General features: G+C 46.6%; 1 protein-coding gene and 1 non-coding gene across 3 annotated transcripts; both read right to left on the minus strand.

Moving 5' to 3' along the window:
* Positions 1–4836: 4836 nt before the first annotated feature.
* trnal-uaa (transfer RNA leucine (anticodon UAA)) lies at positions 4837–4919 on the minus strand. Its single transcript has one exon. It is a non-coding gene; the product is annotated as a tRNA-Leu (tRNA).
* A 3518-nt stretch (positions 4920–8437) lies between these two features.
* Positions 8438–20915, minus strand: LOC139235301 (zinc finger protein 154-like). 2 transcript variants are annotated; one of them, XM_070866448.1, is made up of 3 exons: positions 20634–20915; positions 19137–19288; positions 8438–9838 (listed from the first exon to the last, which is right to left on the minus strand). In XM_070866448.1, the coding sequence occupies exon 3, from the start codon at positions 9524–9526 to the stop codon at positions 8741–8743; it is 786 nt and encodes a 261-aa protein (XP_070722549.1). In that variant the 5' UTR covers positions 9527–9838; positions 19137–19288; positions 20634–20915; the 3' UTR covers positions 8438–8740. The 2 variants fall into 2 exon arrangements, with proteins under 2 accessions (XP_070722549.1, XP_070722548.1); XM_070866447.1 differs by having other exon boundaries at positions 19137–19320.
* Between the last annotated feature and the right edge of the window lie 365 nt (positions 20916–21280).

The following is a 21280-nucleotide window of genomic DNA, read 5'->3' on the forward strand; positions in this document are numbered from 1 at the left end:
ACACAGAGATGTGTTTGTGTGCTCCATAAAGAGAGGGAGGCAAATAGTGATGGAATGACAGAGACAAAGACAGGGACAAAGAGGGAGACAGATAGAGAGAAAGACAGATATAGAGAGAGATAGAGACAATAATTCGGTTCTGTCTTTACAAAGGAAGATACAAAAAACCTTCCAAATGTACTCGGGGACTGTGAGTCTAGTGAGAATGAGGAACTGAAAGATATCCTTACTGGCGGGTAATTGTGTTAGGGAAATTGATGGGATTAAAGGCCGATAAATCCCTGGGTCCTGATAGTCTGCATCCCAGAGTACTTAAGGAAGTGGCCCGAGAAATAATGGATGCATTGGTGATCATTTTCCAACAATCTATCGACTCTGGATCAGTTCCTATGGACTGGAGGGTAGCTAATGTGATGGCACTTTTTTAAAAAGGAGGGAGAGAGAAAGCGGGTAATTCTAGACCGGTTAGCCTGACATCGGTAGTGGGGAAAATGTTGGAATCAATCATTAAGGATGAAATAGCAGCCCATTTGGAAAGCAGTGACAGGATCGGACCGAGTCAGCACAGATTTATGGAAGGGAAATCATGCTTGACAAATCTTCTGGAATTTTTTGAGGATGTAACGAGTAGAGTGGACAAGGGAGAACCAGTGGATGTGGTGTATTTGGATTTTCAATAGGCTTTTGACAAGGTCCCGCACAAGAGGTTGGTGCACAAAATCCAAGCGCATGGTATTGGGATTAATGTACTGACGTGGATAGAGAACTGGTTGGCAGATAGGAAGCAGAGAATCGGGATAAACAGGTCCTTTTCAGAATGGCAGGGCTCAGTGCTGGGACCCCAGCTCTTTACAATATATATTAACGATTTGGTTGAAGGAATAGAGTGTAATATCTCCAAGTTTGCAGATGACACTAAACTGGGTGGCGGTGCGAGCTGTGAGGAGGATGCTAAGAGGCTGCAGGGTGACTTGGACAGATTAGGTGAGTGGGAAAATATATGGCAGATGCAGTATAATGTGGATAAATGTGAGGTTATCCATTTTGGGGGCAAAAACACAAAGGCAGAATATTATCTGAAAGGGGAGGTGCAACGAGATCTGGTTTATCAGTCACTGAAAGTGGGCACGCAGGTACAGCAGGCGGTAAATAAGGCAAATGGTATGCTGGCCTTCATAGCTAGGGGATTTGAATATAGGAGCAGGGAGACCTTACTGCAGTTGTACAAGGCCTTAGTGAGGCCAGACCTGGTATATTGTGTTCAGTTTTGGTCTCCTAGTCTGAGGAAGGACATTCTTGCTATTGAGGGAGTGCAGCAAACCAGTTGCCAAACAGTTCTCTATTCACGTCAGTACATTAATCCCAATACCATGCGCTTGGACTTTGTACACCAATCTCTTGTGCGGGACCTTGTCAAAAGCCTATTGAAAGTCCAAATACACCACATCCACTGGTTCTCCCTTGTCCACTCTACTCGTTACATCCTCAAAAAATTCCAGAAGATTCATCAAGCATGATTTCCCTTTCATAAATCCATGCTGACTCGGTCCGATATTGTCAACAGACCGATTCCAGGGATGGCAGGACTGTCATATGAGGAGAGATTGGATCAACTGGGCCTTTATTCACTGGCGTTTAGAATGATGAAAGGGGATCGCATAGAAATATATAAGCTTCTGACGGGACTGTACAGGTTAGATGCGGGAAGAATGTTCTCGATGTTGGGGAAGTCCAGAACCAGGGGACATAGTCTTAGGATAATGGGTAGGCCATTTAGCACTGAGATGAGGAGAAACTTCTTCACTCACAGAGTTGTTGACCTGTGGAATTCCTGCCGCAGAGAGTTGTTGATGCCAGTTCATTGGATATATTCAAGAGGGAGTTAGATATGGCCCTTACGGATAAGGGGGTGAAGGGGTATGGAGAGAAAGCAGAAAAGGGGAACTGAAGGAATGATCAGCCATGAACATATTGAATGGTGGCGCAGGCTCGAAGGGCCTAATGGCCTACTCCTGCAGCTATTTTCTATGTTTCTATGTTTGTAAAACAGAAAATGATGAAAATACTCATCAGGTTAGAGACAGGGACAAAGTGAGACAGGCAAAGACATGGGCAGAGATGATGGGAAAGAGAGAGACAGTCAGACAGAGAGTCTGAGAGAATCCCATTGGAACAGACGTGGGCACCGTGAGAAAGAGACAGATTGAGAGACAGAGACAAACAGAGAAACAGGCACAAAAAGAGTGAGTCAGAGAGACTCAGACTCAAGCACACAAACACATGCACAGCTCTCCAAAGACAGAAAGGCAGAGACTGAGATACACAGATACATTTCACAATTTCATTTCATGATCGGCTCAGAGTGTCACAGAGTTACAGAAAATTGTTGATTCAACAGATGAAAATCGGGTATCACTGATCAACATGGGAGGACATCAGTGATAAATTAAAGAGATTCGAGGAGTGGGGTACGAACCCTCGTGGGAAAATCCCATTGAATTTTAAGGCCAACGACTTGACCATTCGGCCATCCTGGTCCTTCCAGTGTTTCGATTCTGTCTCTGTGAGAATCTGGGCTTCAACTCCACCCCACAGACACACACATACACATCGGGTTTCAGTGAGCATTTAGGAACATTTTTAGTAATATTGAGAGTGGGGCAACTCTCCTATTCTTTTTCGAGTAATGTTGTGGGAACATTCACATCCACCTGAGGGTGCAGACGGAGCTTTAATTTAACATTTCTTCCGAAAGTCAACAGCTTCAACAATGCAAAATTCCCCAAGTACTGCACTTGAGTGTCTGCCAAGATTATCTGCTCAAGTCTCAGGAGTGGGACTTAAACACACAAACTCCTGATTCAGTCGAGAATGCTGCCACTGAACCAGAGCTGATACAAAAGTTCACAACCGTATTATTTTCCCCAATGCTTTTGAAAAAGTTCCAGGACATACCAAATTCATGGTGATGATTTCCACAGACAGTTGCACATACACAGAGACATATATACAGATAGACAGTCACAGAGACACACACACACACATAACCAGAAATATACATGCACCAACGGACACACACACAGATGCCTTAGACATATCGAGGGATAGACAGGCTGAGTCACTACTTTGGCTGATTTTTGCATTTTTCTATCCGTATGTATCGTGAATATTGCAGACTAATAGAAATGTGAAAAAAATGTCAGTGTTGAAAGGTGTGGGACGTTATTCCATCTATCTCAGGATCAGTTTTGCCAAAACCTGGTTAAATTGTAAAATGGAATAAAAAATGCTGAGAATCGTAGTCGGCAGGATTCTAACCTACGCGCAGAAAACCCAGTGTTTCTAGTCCATCGCTTTAACCACTCGGCCACAATTACTGCGTCTCTGGCACTTTAAATGTTACTCAGAAAAAACTCAGTCGTCCATCTCTGTGCAGCAGACGGCCACAGAATCCTGAAAAAGTCTCCGTTTGCAAAAAATCTGGAAGAGGCAATCTCCTCTTGCTGTATTTTTACTGTTCTATATTGCTCTGGAACTTTTTAATAAAATCTATACCAAGAAACAGAAGTAAAATTCGACATTTTGAAAAAACTGCTGCGCCCTCGGGGAATTGAACCCAGTTCTCCCGCATAACAAGCGGGGATTATCACCACTATACGGACAAGGGTACGGGTTGCGTTAGAGCAGTAATCGAGCTGTGAACAGAAGTCGACAGACACATTGATCGACAGAGACAAATCGACAAACAGGGATAGACAGACAGCGAGAGAGAGAGACAACGAGAGACAGAAAGGATGAGACTGAAAAGTGAGGCAGACTCAGTGAGAAAAAGACTCAAACACCTACATATACAGAGATGTGTGTGTGTGATCTATAAAGAGAGAGAGGGAAAGAGTGAGAGAAAGACAGTGATAAAGACGGTGACAAGGAGAGAGACAGATAGAGATAGAGCAACAGATAGAGAGAGAGACAAAGAGATAAACAGAAAATGATGGAAATACTCAGCAGGTTAGAGGTAGGAACTACCAGCGACAGGCAAAGAGAGACAGATAGGCAGAAACATAGACAGACAGAGATGATGGGAAAGAGTGAGACAGTCAGACAGAGAGACTGAGAGAATCCCATTCGAACAGAACTGGACACTGTGAGAAAGAGACAGACACATAGAGAACCAGAGACAAACAGGGAAACGGGGAGAGACAGACAGCAAGATAGAGACAAAGAGAGAGATAAAGTTTGAGACGGAAAGGGAGGATCAGACTGAATGAGAAAAAGACTCAAACACATACATACGCAGAGATGTATTTGCGTGCTCCATAAAGAGAAGGGGGCAGATAGTGATGGAATGACAGAGAAAAGGACAGGGACAAAGAGAGGGACAAAGAGAGAGACAAAGAGGGAGACAGATAGAGAGAAAGACAGATCGAGAGAGAGAGACAGAGACAAAAACAGAAAATAATGGAAATATTTATTAGGTTAGAGTCGGGGACGAACAGAGACAGGCAAAGACATGGACAGACTGAGATAATGGGACAGAGAGAGGCAGTCAGACAGAGAGTCTGAGAGAATCCCATTGCAACAGAACTAGACACCGTGAGAAAGAGACAGAGACAAACAGAGAAACAGGGACAGACAGAGTGGGTCAGAGAGAGACAAAAACTCAAACACACAAACACATAAACAGCTCTCTAAAGAGAGAGAGCGGCAGAGACATTTCACAATTTCATTTCATTATCGGCTCAGAGTGTCACGTAGTTACAGAAAACTGGAGATTCAGCTGATGAAAATCGGGTATCATTGAGCAGGATGGGAAAAATCTCTATTTAATTAAGGAATTACCAGGAGTGGGGTTCGAACCCACGCGGGCATAAACCCATTAGATCTTAAGTCCAACGCCTTTATCACTCGGCCATCCTGGTCCTGATCCTGTCAGTGGTTGGACTCTGCCTCTGTGAGAATCTGGGCTTCAGCTCCAGCCACACAGCGACACACAGACACATAGGATTTCAGGGAGCATTTACGAACTTTTTTCGTTATATTGACACGGGCACAACTCTCCTATTATTTTTCAACTAAGGCTCTGGGAACTTTCACATCCACCCGAGGGTGCAGATGGAGCTTCAATTTAAAATTTCAGCCGATGGTCAACAGCTTCAACAATGCAAAATTCCCCAAGTACTGCATTTGAGTGTCAGCCAAGATTATGGGTTCAAGTCTCAGGAGTGGGACTTACACACACAACTCCTGATTCAGTCAAGAATGGAGCCACTGAACCAAAACCGATACCAAAGTTCACAACCGTATTATTTTCCCCAAGTTTTTTAAAAAGTTCCAGGACGTACCAAATTCATGGTGATGATTTCCACAGACAGTTGCACATACACAGAGACATATATACAGATAGACATACACAGACACACTCACACAGAATAACCAAAAATATACACGCATCAACATAGAAACATAGAAACATAGAAATTAGGTGCAGGAATATGGCATTCGACCCTTCGAGCCTGCACCACCATTCAATAACATCATGGCTGATCATTCAACCTCAGTACCCCTTTCCTGCTTTCTCTCCATACCCCTGCATCCCTTTAGCCGTAAGGGCAATATCTAACTCCCTTTTGAATATATCTAACAAACTGGCCTCAATGACTTTCTGCAGTAGAAAATTTCACAGATTAACCACTCTCTGAGTGAAGACGTTTCTCCTCATCTTGTTTCTAAATGGCTTACCCCTTACTCTTAGACTGTGATCCTTGGTCTCGAACTCCCCAACAGCGAGAACATTCTTCCAGCCTCGAAGCTGTCCAATCTCGTCAGAATTTTACATGTTTCTTTGAGATCTCCTCTCATTCTTCTAAACTCCAGTGGATACCAGCCCAGTTCATCCAGTCTCTCCTCATATGTCAGTCCTGCCATCCCGGGAATCATGCTGGTGAACCTTCGCTGCAATCCCTCAACAGCAAGGACGTCCTTCCTCAGATTCGGAGACCAAAACTGAACACAATATTCCAGGTGTGGCCTCACGGAGGCCCTGAACAACTGCAATAAGACCTCCCTGCTCCTAAACTCAAATACCCTAGCTATGAAGGCGAACATACCATTTGCCTTCTTCACCGCCTGCTGCACCTGCATACCAACAATCAATGACTGATGTACCATGACACCCAGATCAAGATACCAAAGTTCACACCCGTATTATTTTCCCAAAGTCTTTTTAAAAAGTTCCAGCACATACCAAATTCATGGTGATGATTTCCACAGACAGTTGCACATACACAGAGACATATATACAGATAGACAGACTCAGAGACACACACACCCACACACATAACCCAAAATATACATGAACCAACAGACATGCCTTGCACAGGAGGCCAGGGAATGACTTCCGCGTCCAGCACCCACCCTGATACAGAGCGGCTGGGAGTTGCTGGGTCTGCTGTATAAATGCAACCAGTTGTTTTAATGGTTTGGGGGAGGCGCTGCCCCCGGGGGTTGCTGGTACTGGGCCCGGCTCTCTGACTCGGGGCCTGAGAGCCGCACTCGGTGTTGCCTGGAGCCTGAGAGCCGCATTCGATGTTGCCCAGGGCCTGAGAGCCGCACTCGGTGTTGTCCGGGGCCTGAGAGCCACACTCGGTGTTGCCCGGGGCCTGAGGGCCGCACTCTGTGTTGCCCGGCGCCGTGCTCGCTCCGCTCAGTCCCCGGGAACCTCTCTGCACAGGGAGGTGCTCTCTGGGAACCAGCCCTTCCCACGCGTTGCCTCCCTGCTGATGGAGATAGGGTGTATTCCCCCAGGTGGAGCACTCTGGGTATAATCATTTGCCATTGTCAGGGAGTGGTACAGCACAGAAGGCCATGCGGCCCATCGTGTCTGTGCCAGCTCTTTGGTGGAGCTGTTCAATGAGTCTCACTGCTCTGCTCTTTACCCATAGCTCAGTATATTTTCCCCGGCAAGTATTTATCCAATTCCCTTTTAAAAGTTACTATTGAATCTGCTTCCACCACCCTTTCAGACAGTGCATTCTGGATCGTAACAATTTGCTGGGTAACAAATGATCCCACATCTCAGCTCTCGTCATTTTGCCAATCATCGGAAGTCTGACTCCTCTGGTTACCTACCCTAATGCCACTGGAAAGACCTTCCATATTTACTCTTTCTTCTAAATCATTCATAATTTTGTACATCTCCATCAAATCTCCTTTTACCCTTTCCTGCTCTCTGGAGAAAACTTCACCAGGCTCTCCACATCACGGAAGTCCCACATCCCTGGCACCGTTCCTTCTCTAAAAGCTTGGCATCATTCCGAAAGTTTGGAGCCCAAACTTGAACACAATTCTCCAGCTGAGGCCTAACCAGTTTTTTATAAAGATTTGGCAAACTAAACATCAAATGCTGATATTTCTCTGAGGGGGTTTAAAGGGCAAGGTCCATCCAGTCAGTTGGATGTGTCAATGAGACTGCAAACCGAAATAAGCGCATTTGGAGTGGAGAACCAGGGATATGCTGTGTAACCGGGCGCAAACAGTCCTGCACTCCCCCCACATCAGTTGTTTCCTATTTGACATGAAAGTAAATTGTTCGTTGCAACAATTCATTTGATTTGATTTCAAATAGTTTAGTATAGAAATTGAATTATGTTTCTCTTGATTTTTTTTCCCCAACTCAGATTCAAGGCCTCAGTTTTTCTCTTCGACTGTGCACAGTCACAGGATTCCAAGTCTGCGACTGTACATTGCAATTCCAACCCTGGGACTTTACGTTTCTAACCCTGGGAGAGTATGTGAGCATTCTAACCCTGGGGGAAGAGTACATGGGGATTCTAAACCTGGGGGAGAGTACATGGGGATTCAAACCCTGGGACTGTACATGGGGATTCTAACATTAGCACTGCACAGAGGGTTTCTAACTCTGGCACTGCACATGGGAATTCTAGCCCTGGGACTGCACATGGGGATTCTAGCCCTGGGACTGCACATGGGGATTCTAACCCTGGGAGAGTACATGGGGATCCTAACCCTGGGAGAGTACATGGGGATTCAAACCCTGGGAGAGTACATGGGGATTCAAACCCTGGGACTGTACATGGGGATTCTAACCCTGGGACTGTACACGGGGATTCTAACCATGGAACTGTATATGGTGTCCAGGCACTCGGGCCCCCTTCGGAGACGACCAGGCCTCAGGTGTGGTCTAGCCAGGGCTTTGTGCAGCTGCAGAGGGCTGGCAGCGCCCATGGATACTACCAAGGGAGGTAGCTTAGTACTGATTTTCATTTTAAACTTTAAATCAACTTGGGAAACTTATAAATAACTTGGGAAAACTTTTTAAAAACTCCACAAAAAACTTTCAAAACTTCTGAAAAAACTTCTAACCAACGTGGAAGAACGTTCAAGAATTCTTTTCTTTAAAATGTTTTTTTATTGAGGAATTGAATACTGTACCCTAATCTAACTAGAAAATAGTTGGTGTGTTTTATTCGCATCATTTTCAGTCATTTGAAACCGGGTTACACACGACGACGCCTGTGTCTCCGACCAGGTGACCTGGACATCAGCCTCCTGCCTCCTGCATCCCCCCAGAGGTGGGATTTCATCCCTCCATTTATTTATTTATTTGTCTATATTAAACTCCAGTCCAGTTACAGGAGTTATCAGCAGAAACAATCCCCAATTGTCAGAATGAACATAGTTCAGTCAGGATGTGATTAACAGCAGACTTCTGCCCCTGCAGTCAGTTGTGAACTCGCTGGTGTCTCAGCAGGGTGGATAACTGAGTGAATCCCTTCCCACACTCAGAGCAGGTGAACGGCCTCTTCCCAGTGTGAATTCGCTGGTGTGACTGCAGGTGGGATGACTGAGTGAATCCCTTCCCACACTCAGAGCAGGTGAACGGCCTCTCCCCAGTGTGAACTCGCTGGTGTTCCAGCAGGGTGGATGATCGAGTGAATCCCTTCCCACACTCAGAGCAGGTGAACGGCCTCTCCCCCGTGTAAACTCGCTGGTGTTCCAGCAGGTTGGATGACCGAGTGAATCCCTTCCCACACTCAGAGCAGGTGAACAGCCTCTCCCCCGTGTGAACTCGCTGATGTTCCAGCAGGGTGGATGACCGAGTGAATCTCTTCCCACACTCAGAGCACGTGAACGGCCTCTCGCCAGTGTGAACTCGCTGGTGTGTCAGCAGGTGGGATGACTGAGTGAATCCCTTCCCACATGTAGAGCAGGTGAACGGCCTCTCCCCAGTGTGAACTCGCTTGTGTGTCAGCAGGGTGGATGACTGAGTGAATCCCTTCCCACACACGGAGCAGGTGAACGGCCTCTCCCCAGTGTGAACTCGCTGGTGAACTACAAGGTCGGATGACTGAGTGAATCCTTTCCCACACGTAGAGCAGGTGAACGGCCTCTCCCCAGTGTGAAAGCGTCGATGAGTTTCCAGTTCTGATGGCGATCTGAATCCCTTCCCACAGTCCCCACATTTCCACGGTTTCTCCATGGTGCAGGTATCCTTGTGACTGTCCATGGTTGGATGATCAGTTGAAGCCTCGCCCACACACACGACACGTTGACAGTTTCTCCGCGCTGTTGAATGGTGCGATGTTTCTTCAGGCTGTGTAACTGGTTAAAGCTCTTTCCACAGGCAGTGCACTGGAACACTCACTCGGGTCACACTGATATTTGCAATATTTTCTCTCAGGCAGGACAGACAAACATTTCTCCTTCCACTTTCAAAGGCCGATGATATTCAGGTCCTGATGAATCGATTGACTCCGTCAGATCTTGACGCGATTTTTATGTTTGTGTTTCCTGTCTGAAAATCTCCCCTTCTAATACGCTGTAAAAGGAGATAACAAAACTCATCACTGTCAGTACAAGACACAAATTCAGGATAGACACATCGAGGGGCCAGGTTTCGACAGGAGTTGCTTCTATTGTTTTGGAGTATCCAATAAATCACAATTCTCCACGTTTAGTTTGTTCCACTTTCAGTCAGTTAGTTCAGTTTCTTTTTCCAGCCACTTACGCCCGTTTTGGCCAGTTGAGGAAGTTTCGACAGCGGAAAGTTACTCCAAACTAACTTAGGCCTGAGTCAGTGCCCACTTTTGCACGCTCAGAAAAACCTTGTGGACACTTTAGAAATCAGGTGCTGGTAGCCAGAGATGGCGGGCGGGGGAGGGGTTGTGGAGGGAAGGGAAGTTCGAGGATTTTCCAAAGCATTAAACACTTCACTTTTAAAAATAAAGAACCATCATCAATAATAAATGCAATTTAAAAAGAAATTAAAAATCAATCAATAAATAAAAAATTTAAAGTTCCTACCTCACCGACTGCAGCACCTCTCCGTTCCGGAGCACTGCGAGCCCTCCAGCAGCACACACAGCCCTGCCTGCCTCATTACATTTTCAAGGTTGAAGAGTTAAAGCGAGGCGCGCCGCCGGGGAAGAGTTTGGGCAGCGCTCCGCCGCTGGGGAAGAGTTTGGGCAGCGCTCCGCTGTCGGGGAAGAGTTCGGGCGGGACCCGCCGCCGGGGAAGAGTTTGGGCGGGGCGCGTCGCCGGGGAAGAGGTGGTCGGGCTGCCCCATCGCGGAGCTGGTGTTTGGGCGGGCCGGTAGGGAGGCCTCGAGGTAAGAGCAGTGGCGGCGAGGCGAGGCCCGAGGTCAGGCAGCGGAGAGGTGAAGGACGGTGAGGGGAGGCGAGGCGAGGCCCAAGTTTATGCAATGGCAAGGCGAGGCAGGCAGACCACTCGGCCCGGGCTAGGGGCAGCGAACATCGCGTCGTTCCTTCGGCCAGGAATAGGGTCGCCCGGAGCCACGACGCGCTGGGAGGGCCAGGAGCTACTGTGTACACACGCAGACTCCACTGCACACACGGGCAGCTGCCAACAGTCTTTTTGGCGCATGGCTGTAGCTCCGCCCGCTACTGCTTCTCTTGTGCTCAGTCCAAAGCAGGCCAGGACTCTGGCTGGGTTCACTTGTACACTCACTGGTTCCCCTCCCCTGAAGGTACTGACTCTGGCTGGGTTCACTTGTACACTCACTGGTTCCCCTCCCCTGAAGGTACTGACTCTGGCTGGGTTCAGTTCTGCACTCACTGGTTCCCCTCCCCTGAAGGTACTGACTCTGGCTGGGTTCAGTTCTACACTCACTGGTTCCCCTCCCCTGAAGGTGCTGACTCTGGCTGGGTTCAGTTCCACACTCACTGGTTCCCCTCCCCTGAAGGTACTGACTCTGGCTGGGTTCACTTGTACACTCACTGGTTCCCCTCCCCTGAAGGTACTGACTCTGGCTGGGTTCAGTTCTGCACTCACTGGTTCCCCTCCCCTGAAGGTACTGACTCTGGCTGGGTTCAGTTCTACACTCACTGGTTCCCCTCCCCTGAAGGTACTGACTCTGGCTGAGTTCAGTTCTGCACTCACTGGTTCCCCTCCCCTGAAGGTACTGACTCTGGCTGGGTTCAGTTCTACACTCACTGGTTCCCCTCCCCTGAAGGTGCTGACTCTAGCTGGGTTCAGTTCCACACTCACTGGCTCCCCTCTCCTCCCCTGAAGATGCTGACTCTGTCTGGTTTCAGTTCTGCACTCACTGGTTAACACACGATATAGGAGCAGCAGTCGGCCATGCAGCCCATCGAACCTGTTCTGCCATTTAATACGATCATGGCTGATCCGATCATAGACTCAGGTCCCCTTCCCTGCCCGCTCCCCATAACCCCTTATCGTTTAAGAAAGTATCTATTTCTGAATTAACTTATGCAATGTCCCAGCTTCCACAACTCTCTGAGGCAGTGAATTCCACACATCCAAAACCCTCAGAGAAGAAATTTCTCCTCATCTCAGTTTTAAATGGAGGCCCCTTATTCTAAGATGATGCCCTCTAGTTCTAGTCTCCCCCATCAGTGAAACATCCTCTCTGCATCCACCTTGTCAAGCCTCCTCATAATCTGATATGTTTCGATAATATCACTTTTCTATCTTCTGAATTCCAATGAGAAGAGGCCCAACATATTCAACCTTTCCTCATAAGTCAACCCCCTCAACTTTGTGAACCTTCTCTGAATTACCTCCAAAGCAAGCATATCCTTTTGTAAATATGGAAACCAAAACTGCACGCAGTATTCCAAGTGTGGCCTCACCAATACCCTGTACAACTGTAGCAAGACTTCCCAGCTTTTACACTCCATCCCCTTCGTAATAAAGGCCAAGATTCCATTGGCCTTCCTGATAACTTGCTGTATCTGCATACTGATCGTTTGTGTTTCATGCACAAGTACCCCCAGGTCCTGCTGTACAGTAGCACTTAGCAATCTTTCTCCATTTAAATAATAACTTGCTCTGTGATTTTTTTTTCTGCCAAAGTGCATGACCTCACACTTTCCAACATTATACTCCAAGTTTTTGCCAAATCACTTAGCCTGTCAATGTCGTTTTGCAGATTTTGTGTGTCCTCCTCACACATTGCATTTTGTATCATCAGCAAACTTGGCTACACTACACTCGGTCTCTTCGTCCAAGTCGTTAATATAGATTGTAAATAGTTGGGGTCCCAGCACTGAACCCTGTGGCAACCCACTAGTTACTGATTGCCAAACTGAGAATGAACCATTTATCCCGACTCAATATTTCCTTATAAGTCAACCCTCTCATCTCCGGAATCAATCTTCTCTCAACTGCCTCTCCTTTCCCCTTTCCTCCTCTGAAGATGCTGAATCTGTCTGGTTTCAGTTCTGCACTCACTGGTTCCCCTCTCATCCCCTGAAGGTGCTGACTCTGGCTGGGTTCAGTTCTCCACTCACTGGTTCCCCTCTCATCCCTTCAAGATGCTGACACTGGCCGGGTTGAGTTCGACACTCACCGGTTTCCCTCCCTCTCCTAAAGGAGCTGACTCTGGCTGGGTCCAGTTCTACACTCACTGGTTCCCCTCCATCTCCTCCCCTGAAGGTACTGATTCTGCCTGGGTCCAGTTCTACACTCACTGGTTCCCCTCCATCTCCTCCCCTGAAGGTACTGACTCTGCCTGGGTTCAGTTGTACACTCAGTGGTTTCCCTCCCTCCCATCTGCCCCGTCCCTTAAGGCGCTAACTCTGGCTGTGTTCAATTCCACACTCACTGTTTCCACTCCCTCCCCTCTCCAGCAGGCAGAGTTTAGGGAGCTAGGAGAGAGATTAAAAAGCAGGACCTCAAAAAGGTAGCAATCTCCGGATTACTCCCGATGTCACGAGCTAGTGACTACAGAATTAGGAGGATAGAGCAGATGAATGCCTGGCTGCAGAGATGGTGCAGGCGGGAGGACGTTAGTTTCCTGAGGCACTGGGACCGCTTCTGGGGGAGGTGGAACAAACCTGAATGGACAAACCAGGCGGGTTGCACCTCAACAGAACCGGGACCATTATCCTCGTGGAGTGTTTGCGAGTGCTGTTGGGGAGAGTTTAAACTAGCTTGGCAGAGGGATGGGAACCTGGAAATAGACTCATAGGGAGGGGAGTAAAGCTGTAATTAGAAAGCAAAAATAAAGAAAGTGAGTTTGAAGGAGAGAGGAAACAAGCAGGAAAAAAAGTGTAAAAAAACAAACTTAAAGGCACTTTGTCTAAATGCACGTAGCATTTGTAACAAAATAGATGAGTTGACGGCACAAATAGATACAAATGGGTATGATCTGACAGCCATTACAGAGACGTGGTTGCAAGGTGACCAGGACTGGGAATTAAATATCCAGCAGTATTGGACAATCCAGAAGGACAGACAGAAAGGAAAAGGAGGTGGAGTAGCTCTATTGATAAACGATGGAATCACTGCAATAGTAAGAAACGACATTGGCTCAAATGATCAGGATGTTGAAACAGTTTGGGTGGAGATAAGGAACAATAAGCGGAAAAAGTCACTGGTGGGTGTAGTCTATAGGCCCCCTAACAGTAGCAACTGTGTTGGTCGGAGTATAAACCAGGAAATAGTGGGGGCTTGTAAAAAGGGAACAGCAATAATCATGGGTGATTTTAACCTCCATATTGATTGGACAAATCAAATTGGTCAGGATAGCCTTGAGGATGAATTCATAGAGTGCATAAGGGACGGGTTCCTTCAGCAGTATGTAACGGAACCAACCAGGGGGAAGACTATCTTTGATCTGGTCCTGTGTAATGAGACAGGATTAATAAACAATCTCCTAGTAAAGGATCCCTTGGAATGAGTGATCATAGCATGATCTGAATTTGAAATTCAGATGGGGTGAGAAAGTTGGATCTCCAACCAGCATACTAATCTTAAATAAAGGAGACTATGTAGATATGAGGGCAGAGTTGGGTAAAGTGGACTGGGAAAATAGATTAAAGTGTCGGACGGTTGATGAACAGTGGTGTACATTTCAGGGGATATTGCACAACTCTCAAGAAAAATATATTCCAGTGAGGAGGAAAGGGTGTAAAACAAAAGATAGCCATCCGTGGCTAACTAAAGAAATAAAGGACGGTATCCAACTAAAAACAAGGGCATACAAAGTGGCCAAAACTAGGGGGAGGACAGAAGACTATGAAGCTTTTAAAAGCCAGCAAAGAATGACAAAAAAAATGATTAAGAAAGGGAAAATAGACTATGAAAGTAAACTAGCACAAAATATAAAAACAGATAGCAAGAGTTTCTACAGGTATATAAAAAGGAAAAGAGTGGCTAAAGTAAATGTTGGTCCCTTAGAGGACGAGATCAGGGAATTAGTAATGGGGAACATGAAGATGGCAGAAACTCTGAACAAATATTTTCTATCAGTCTTTACGGTCGAGGACACTAACAATATCCCAACAGTCAAGGGGCTACAGGGGGGAGGAACTTAACACAATCACTAAGAAGGTGGTACTCAGTAAGATAATGGGACTAAAGGCAGATAAATCCCCTGGACCTGATGGCTTGCATCCTCGGGTCTTAAGAGAAGCAGCAGCAGGGACAGTGGATGCATTGGTTGTAATTTACCAAAATTCCCTGGATTCTGGGGAGGTCCCAGCGATTGGAAAACTGCAAAAGTAACGTCCTTATTTAAAAAAGGAGGCAGCCAAAAAGCAGGAAACTATAGACCAGTTAGCCGAACATCTGTGGTTGGGAAAATGTTGGAGTACATTATTAAAGAAGCAGTAGCAGGATATTTGGAAAAGCAAAATTCGGTGAGGCAGAGTCAGCATGGGTTTATGAAGGGGAAGGCATGTTTGACAAATTTGCTGGAATTCTTTGAGGATGTAACAAACAGGGTGGATGAAGGGGAACCAGTGAGTGTGGTGTATTTGGACTTCCAGAAGGCATTTGACAAGGTGCCACGTAAAAGGTTACTGCACAAGATAAAAGTTCATGGGGTTGGGGGTAATATATCAGCATTGATAGAGGATTGGCTAACTAACAGAAAACAGAGAGTCGGGATAAATGGTTCATTCTCTGGTTGGCAACCAATAACTAGTGGGGTGCTGCAGGGATCAGTGCTGGGACCCCAACTATTTACATTCTATATTAAAGAACTTGGAAGAAGGGACTGAGTGTAATGTTGCCAAGTTTGCTGACGATACAAAGGATGGGAGGACACATAAAATCTGCAAAAGGACATAGACAGGCTAAGTGAATGGGAAACAAATTGGCAGATAGAGTATAATATTAGAAAGTGTGAGGTCATGCACTTTGGCAGAGAAAAATCAAAGAGCAAGTTATTATTTAAATGGAGAAAGATTGCAAAGTGCTGCAGTACAGCGGGACCTGGGGGTACTTGTGTATGAAACACAAAAGGATAGTATGCAGGTGCAGCAAGTGATCAGGAAGGCGAATGGAATCTTGGCCTTCCTGATCCATGTTTATGAAAGGATATACTTGCTTTGGAGGCAGTTCAGAGAAGGTTTCGGGGATGAGGGGGATGACTTATGAGGAAAGGTTGAGTAGTTTGGACCTCTGCCCATTGGAATTCAGAAGAATGAGAGGTGATCTTATCGAAATGTATAAGATTATGAGGGGGCTTGAAAAGGTGGAGGCAGAGAGGATGTTTCCATTGATGGGGGAGACTCGAACTAGAGGGCATAATCTTAGAATAAGGGGCCACCCATTTAAAACTGAGATGAGGAGGAATGTCTTCTCTCAAAGGGTTGTAAATCTATGGAATTTGCTGCCTCAGAGAGCTGTGAAAGTTGGGTCATAGAAACATAGAAAATAGGTGCAGAAGTCGGCCATTCAGCGTTTTTTTGTGACTGGAAGGCTGTTTCCAGTGGGGTTCTGCAGGGCTCAGTGCTGGGTCCCTTGTTTTTTGTGGTATATATCAATGACTTGGACTTCAATGTTGGGGGTATGATTAAGAAGTTTGCAGGTGACACTAAAATAGGCTGTGTGGTTGAGAATTAAGAAGAAAACTGCACACTGCAGGAAGCTATAAATGTACTGGTCAGGGGGCAGAAAAGTGGCAAATGCAATTTAATCCGGATAAGTGTGAGGTAATGCATTTGGGGAGGTCTAACAAGGCAAGGGATTACACATTAAAGGCTACAACACTGAAAATTGTAGAGGAACAAAGGGACCTTGGAGTGCAGGTCCACAGATCCCTGAAGGTGGCAGGCCAGGTAGATAAGGTGGTAAAGGAGGCAAATGGAATACTTACCTTTATTAGTCGAGGCATGGAATACAAGAGCTAGGAGGTTATGCTTGAACTAGTTAGGCCGCAGTTGGAATACTGTGTGTAGTTCTGGTCACATTACAGGAAAGATGTGATTGTACTGAAAAGGGTGCAGAGGAGATTGACAAGAATGTTGCCTGGACTGGAAAATTTTGGCTATGAGGAAAGATTGGAGATGCAGAGTCTATTTTCTTTGGAACAGAGGACACTAAGGGGAGACCTGATGAAAGTGTATTAAATTATGAGGGGCCTGGATAGAGTGGATAGGAAGGACCTGTTTCCCGTGGCAGAGTGGTCAACAACCAGGGGGCACAGATTTAAAGTAATTGGTTTAGAGGAGATACGAAGGGAAATTTCTTCACCCAGAGGTTTGTGGGGGTCTGCAACTCACTGCCTGAAAGGGTGGTAGAGGCTGAAACCCTCACCACATTTAAAAAATACTTGGATGTGCACTTAAAGTGCCATCACCTACAGGGCTACGGACCAAGAGCTGGAGAGTGGGATTTGGCTGGATAGCTGTTTGTCGGCCGGCACGGACACGGTGGGCTGAAATGGTCTCCTGCCATGCTGTAAATTTCGATGATTTTATGATTAATGACCTAGATGAAGGGACCGAGTGTAATGTATCCAAATTTGCTGATGATACAAAACTAGGTGGGACAGTAAGCTATGAGAACACAAGAGTCTGCAAGATATATATATATATATATATATATATATATAGACTATGTGAGTGGGCAGTAAGGTGGCAGATGGAGTATAATGTAGGGAAATGTGAGGTTTTTCACTTTGGTAGGAAGAATAAAAAACAGAATATCTTTTAAATGATAAGAAACTTTTAAATGTCGGTGTTCAGAGAGATTTGGGGTGTCCTCGGACAGACAAGACCCACAGAAAGTGAGCATGCAGGTACGCAAGCAATAAGGCAGGCAAATGGATTGTCCTTTATTGCAAGGGGGTTGGAGTAGAAGAGTAAGGAGGTCTTGCTGCAATTGTACAGGGCCTTGGTGAGACCACACCTGGAGTACTGGGCACAGTTTTGTTCTCCTTATCTAAGGACGGAAACACTTGCCTTGGAGACGGTGCAACAAAGGTTCACAAGATTGATTCCTGGGATGAGAAGGCTGTCTGATGATGGGATAGTGTGTAGAATGGGCCTATACACTCTCGAGTTTAGAATAATGAGAGGTGATCTCATTGAAACATACAAGGTTCTGAAGGGGACTGACAGGTTAGATGCTGACAGGTTGATTCCCCTGACTGGACTGTCTAGAACTAGGAGGCACAGTCTCAGGATAATGGGTAGGCCATTTAAGACAGGGATGAGGAGGAATTTCTTCACTCAGAGGGTTGTGAATCTTTGGCATTCTCTTCCCCAGAGGGCTATGGATGCTCAGTCTATTCAAGGTTGAGATAGAGAGATTTTTTGACTCTAGGTGAATCAAGGGATATGGAGATCAGGCAGGAAAGTGGAATTGAGGGCAATGATCAGCCATGATCTTATTGAATGGCAGAGCAGGCTCGAGGGACCTTATGGCCCACTCCTGCTCCTATTTCTTATGTTGATATCCAGGGGGTTCTAGATTTAATAGTCCCACCCTTTTTCTTTAAGGTAACATACTTCCTCTGATCCCTAATTATCTCTTCCTTGAATGCCTCCCACTGCTCTGAGACTGATTTAACTTCAACATAAGAACATAAGATTTCAGAGCAGGAGTATGCCATTCGGCCCCTCGAGCCTCCTTTGCCATTCAATGAGAATCTCAGCTTAGTAAAATTGGCTTTTCCCCAATTGAGAACTTTTATTCCTGGTCTATCTTTGTCCTTTTCCATAACTACCCTAAATCTAACTGAATTACGATCACTAGCACCAAAATGCTGTCCCATCGATACCCCTTCCACCTGCCCAGCTTCAGTCCCTAATACTAAGTCCAGAACTTCCCCCTCCCTTGTTGGGCTTGCTACGTACTGGCTAAAAAGTTCTGCTGGTTGCTGACCCCTCTGCGAAGGGAAATAGGTCCTTCCTATCCACTCTATCTAGGCCCCTCATAATTTTATACACCTCATTAAGGTCTTCCCTCAGCCTCCTCTGTTCCAAAGAAAACAAACTATTAAGAGGGTTGGTGGGCTGGAGGAGGTTACAGAGATAGGGAAGGGTGAGACCCTGGAGAGATTTGAACAAGAGAATGCGTATTTTAAAGGCTAATGCCACGAGCCATCTCACCCAGCACAGAATGTGACTCACTACCAACAGGAAGGATGTTACTTTAACTACTACAAATGCATAATGCGGGGAAATCAATCTCTGTCCCTTTAACTAACAGCATCATGGAAAGAGGGAAATGAATGTCCTTTAAACATCTGATCCATTTGGCACTGAAGTGTCTGAAACTCATAATAGGAACTCCAGGAAAACAAAATACTGACAAATGTTGAACTGTTTTGTTGACAAAAGAAATCTCAATTTAACTTTTAAAAGATAAATTGTTTAACAGGGTTCACACAGACTCACCTGATAGGCCGACTCAGGATCCACCCCTCAAGCACCGCGATTGGTTGCACGCTGCTCCCTTGGCCCTCTGGCCTCTGACCTCTCTTCCTGTTGGTTCCCAGGGCAATCAATCACCACTCGCCAACATTAGACTGCCACATTAAGTTGAGGGGCTCGGAGGAAGAAATAAAAATAAATTGTAAACCTGAGTTAAGAAATAAAATGAGAAAAGCATGATTCAATGAATGAGGAGAGACAATATAAACTACAGGGTACAATCCTAAAGGGGGTGCATGAACAGTGAGACCTGCGGGTATATGCGCACAAATCACTGAAGGTGGCAGGACAGGTTGAGAAAGTAGTTAAAAAAGCTTACAGGTTGCTGGGCATCACAGAGTACAAAAGCAAGGAAGTTATGAAGAACCTTTGTAAAATACTGGTTCGGTGTCAACTGGAGCATTGTGTCCAATTCTGGGCCCTGCACATTAAAATGTGATGGCCTTAGAAAGGGTGCAGAAAAGACTGAGAAGATGAGAGACTTCAGTTACGTGGATTAACTGGAGAAGCTGGGGTTGTTCTCCTTGGAGCAGAGAAGTGTTCAAAATCATGAGGGATCTGGACAGAGTAGAGAGATACTGTTCCCCCTGGCGGAAGGGTCGAGAACCATAGGAGATGGATTTAAGGTGATTGGCAAAAGAACCAAAGGTGACATCAGAAAGATCTACTTTACGCAGCGAATGGTTAGGATCTGTAATGCACAGCTTGAAAGGGTGGTGGAGGCAGACTCAATCACAGCTTTTTAAAAAAAGTTGAATAAGTATCTGAAAGAAAACATTTGCAGGGCTGGGGGAAAGGGTGGGGCAGTGGGACTAGCTGGGAGCTGGCAAGGTCTCGACGGGCCGAATGGCCTTCCGTGCTGGAACCATTCTCTGATTGTGTGAGCAGAACCACTCTGTTCCCTTCCTGATTGTGAGCGCCTGTTAAACCTGCCCTGCACCTTCACTGCTCCAAGGAGAACCACCCCAGATGCTGCAGCCATCATCTTATTGAATGGCGGCAGGCTCGAGGGGCCAAAGGGCCGACACGTCTCCTATTTCTGATGTTCTCATGTATTCTTGTCACCAGCCAACCCAGCGCGCTGCTCTGCGCCAATCAGTGGCAGGGCGCGGGGCAGCGGCACCAACCACTGGTCCCTGAAGTACTGACTGTGGCTGGGTTCTGTTCTACACTCATTGGTTCCCCTCCCTGAAGGTACTGACTGTGGCTGGGTTCAGTTCTACACTCACTGGTTCCCCTTCCCTGAAGGTGCTGACTCTGGCTGGGTTCAGTTCTACACTCACTGGTTCCCCTTCCCTGAAGGTGCTGACTCTGGCTGGGTTCAGTTCTACACTCACTGGTTCCCCTTCCCTGAAGTACTGACTGTGGCTGGGTTCAGTTCTACACTCACTGGTTCCCCTTCCCTGAAGGTACTGACTCTGGCTGGGTTCATTTCGAGACATGACATCATTCACTTTGTACCTGCACCAAGATGGCCGCGCATGCGCTGTGCTACTCGCTGAATCCAGATGGCTGAACGCAGAACCTGCCTTCCTGTACGAAGATGGCCCTCGTTAGCCGGGCCTGTGACCGGAGAAAGCCCCGAAGCTGCAACCGTCGATATTCCGATTATTATTCCGGGCTTGAGGCGGGCACCGGTTGTTTATGAAGCCTCCCCAGCTCCCCGCTGGTCCCTTACTGCGCTCCGTCCCGTTGAAAAGGACACTCATGAGGAGCCTGGCCAAAACACGTCTTCCCCGCCATTACACGCACCGCGCATGCTCCAAACATAGCCAAGATCCGCACCTGCGTACTGATCTCCTGCACTCTGGGTGCGGCACATACTTCCCCGCGGGGCATGCTGGGTACATCAGACCATGAGAAATCGCAGCAGAAGTGGGCCAGATACTGCATGGTTATATACAAAGTAAAACTCCCTCTATACTGTCCTAAAGAATCCCAGGGCATATACAGTACGGGTTAGATACAGATTAAAGCTCCCTCTGCACTGTCCCAAGAAACAATCCCAGGGCAGATATCGTGACAGACTACGTGTGCGGGAAGTGTATCCATCTCCAGCTCCTGTCGGTCCACGTTGCGGAGTTGGAGCTGAGGGTGGATTCACTCTG

This window comes from Pristiophorus japonicus, chromosome 23 (genome assembly GCF_044704955.1).
Source record: "Pristiophorus japonicus isolate sPriJap1 chromosome 23, sPriJap1.hap1, whole genome shotgun sequence".
NCBI classification, from domain to species: domain Eukaryota; kingdom Metazoa; phylum Chordata; class Chondrichthyes; family Pristiophoridae; genus Pristiophorus; species Pristiophorus japonicus.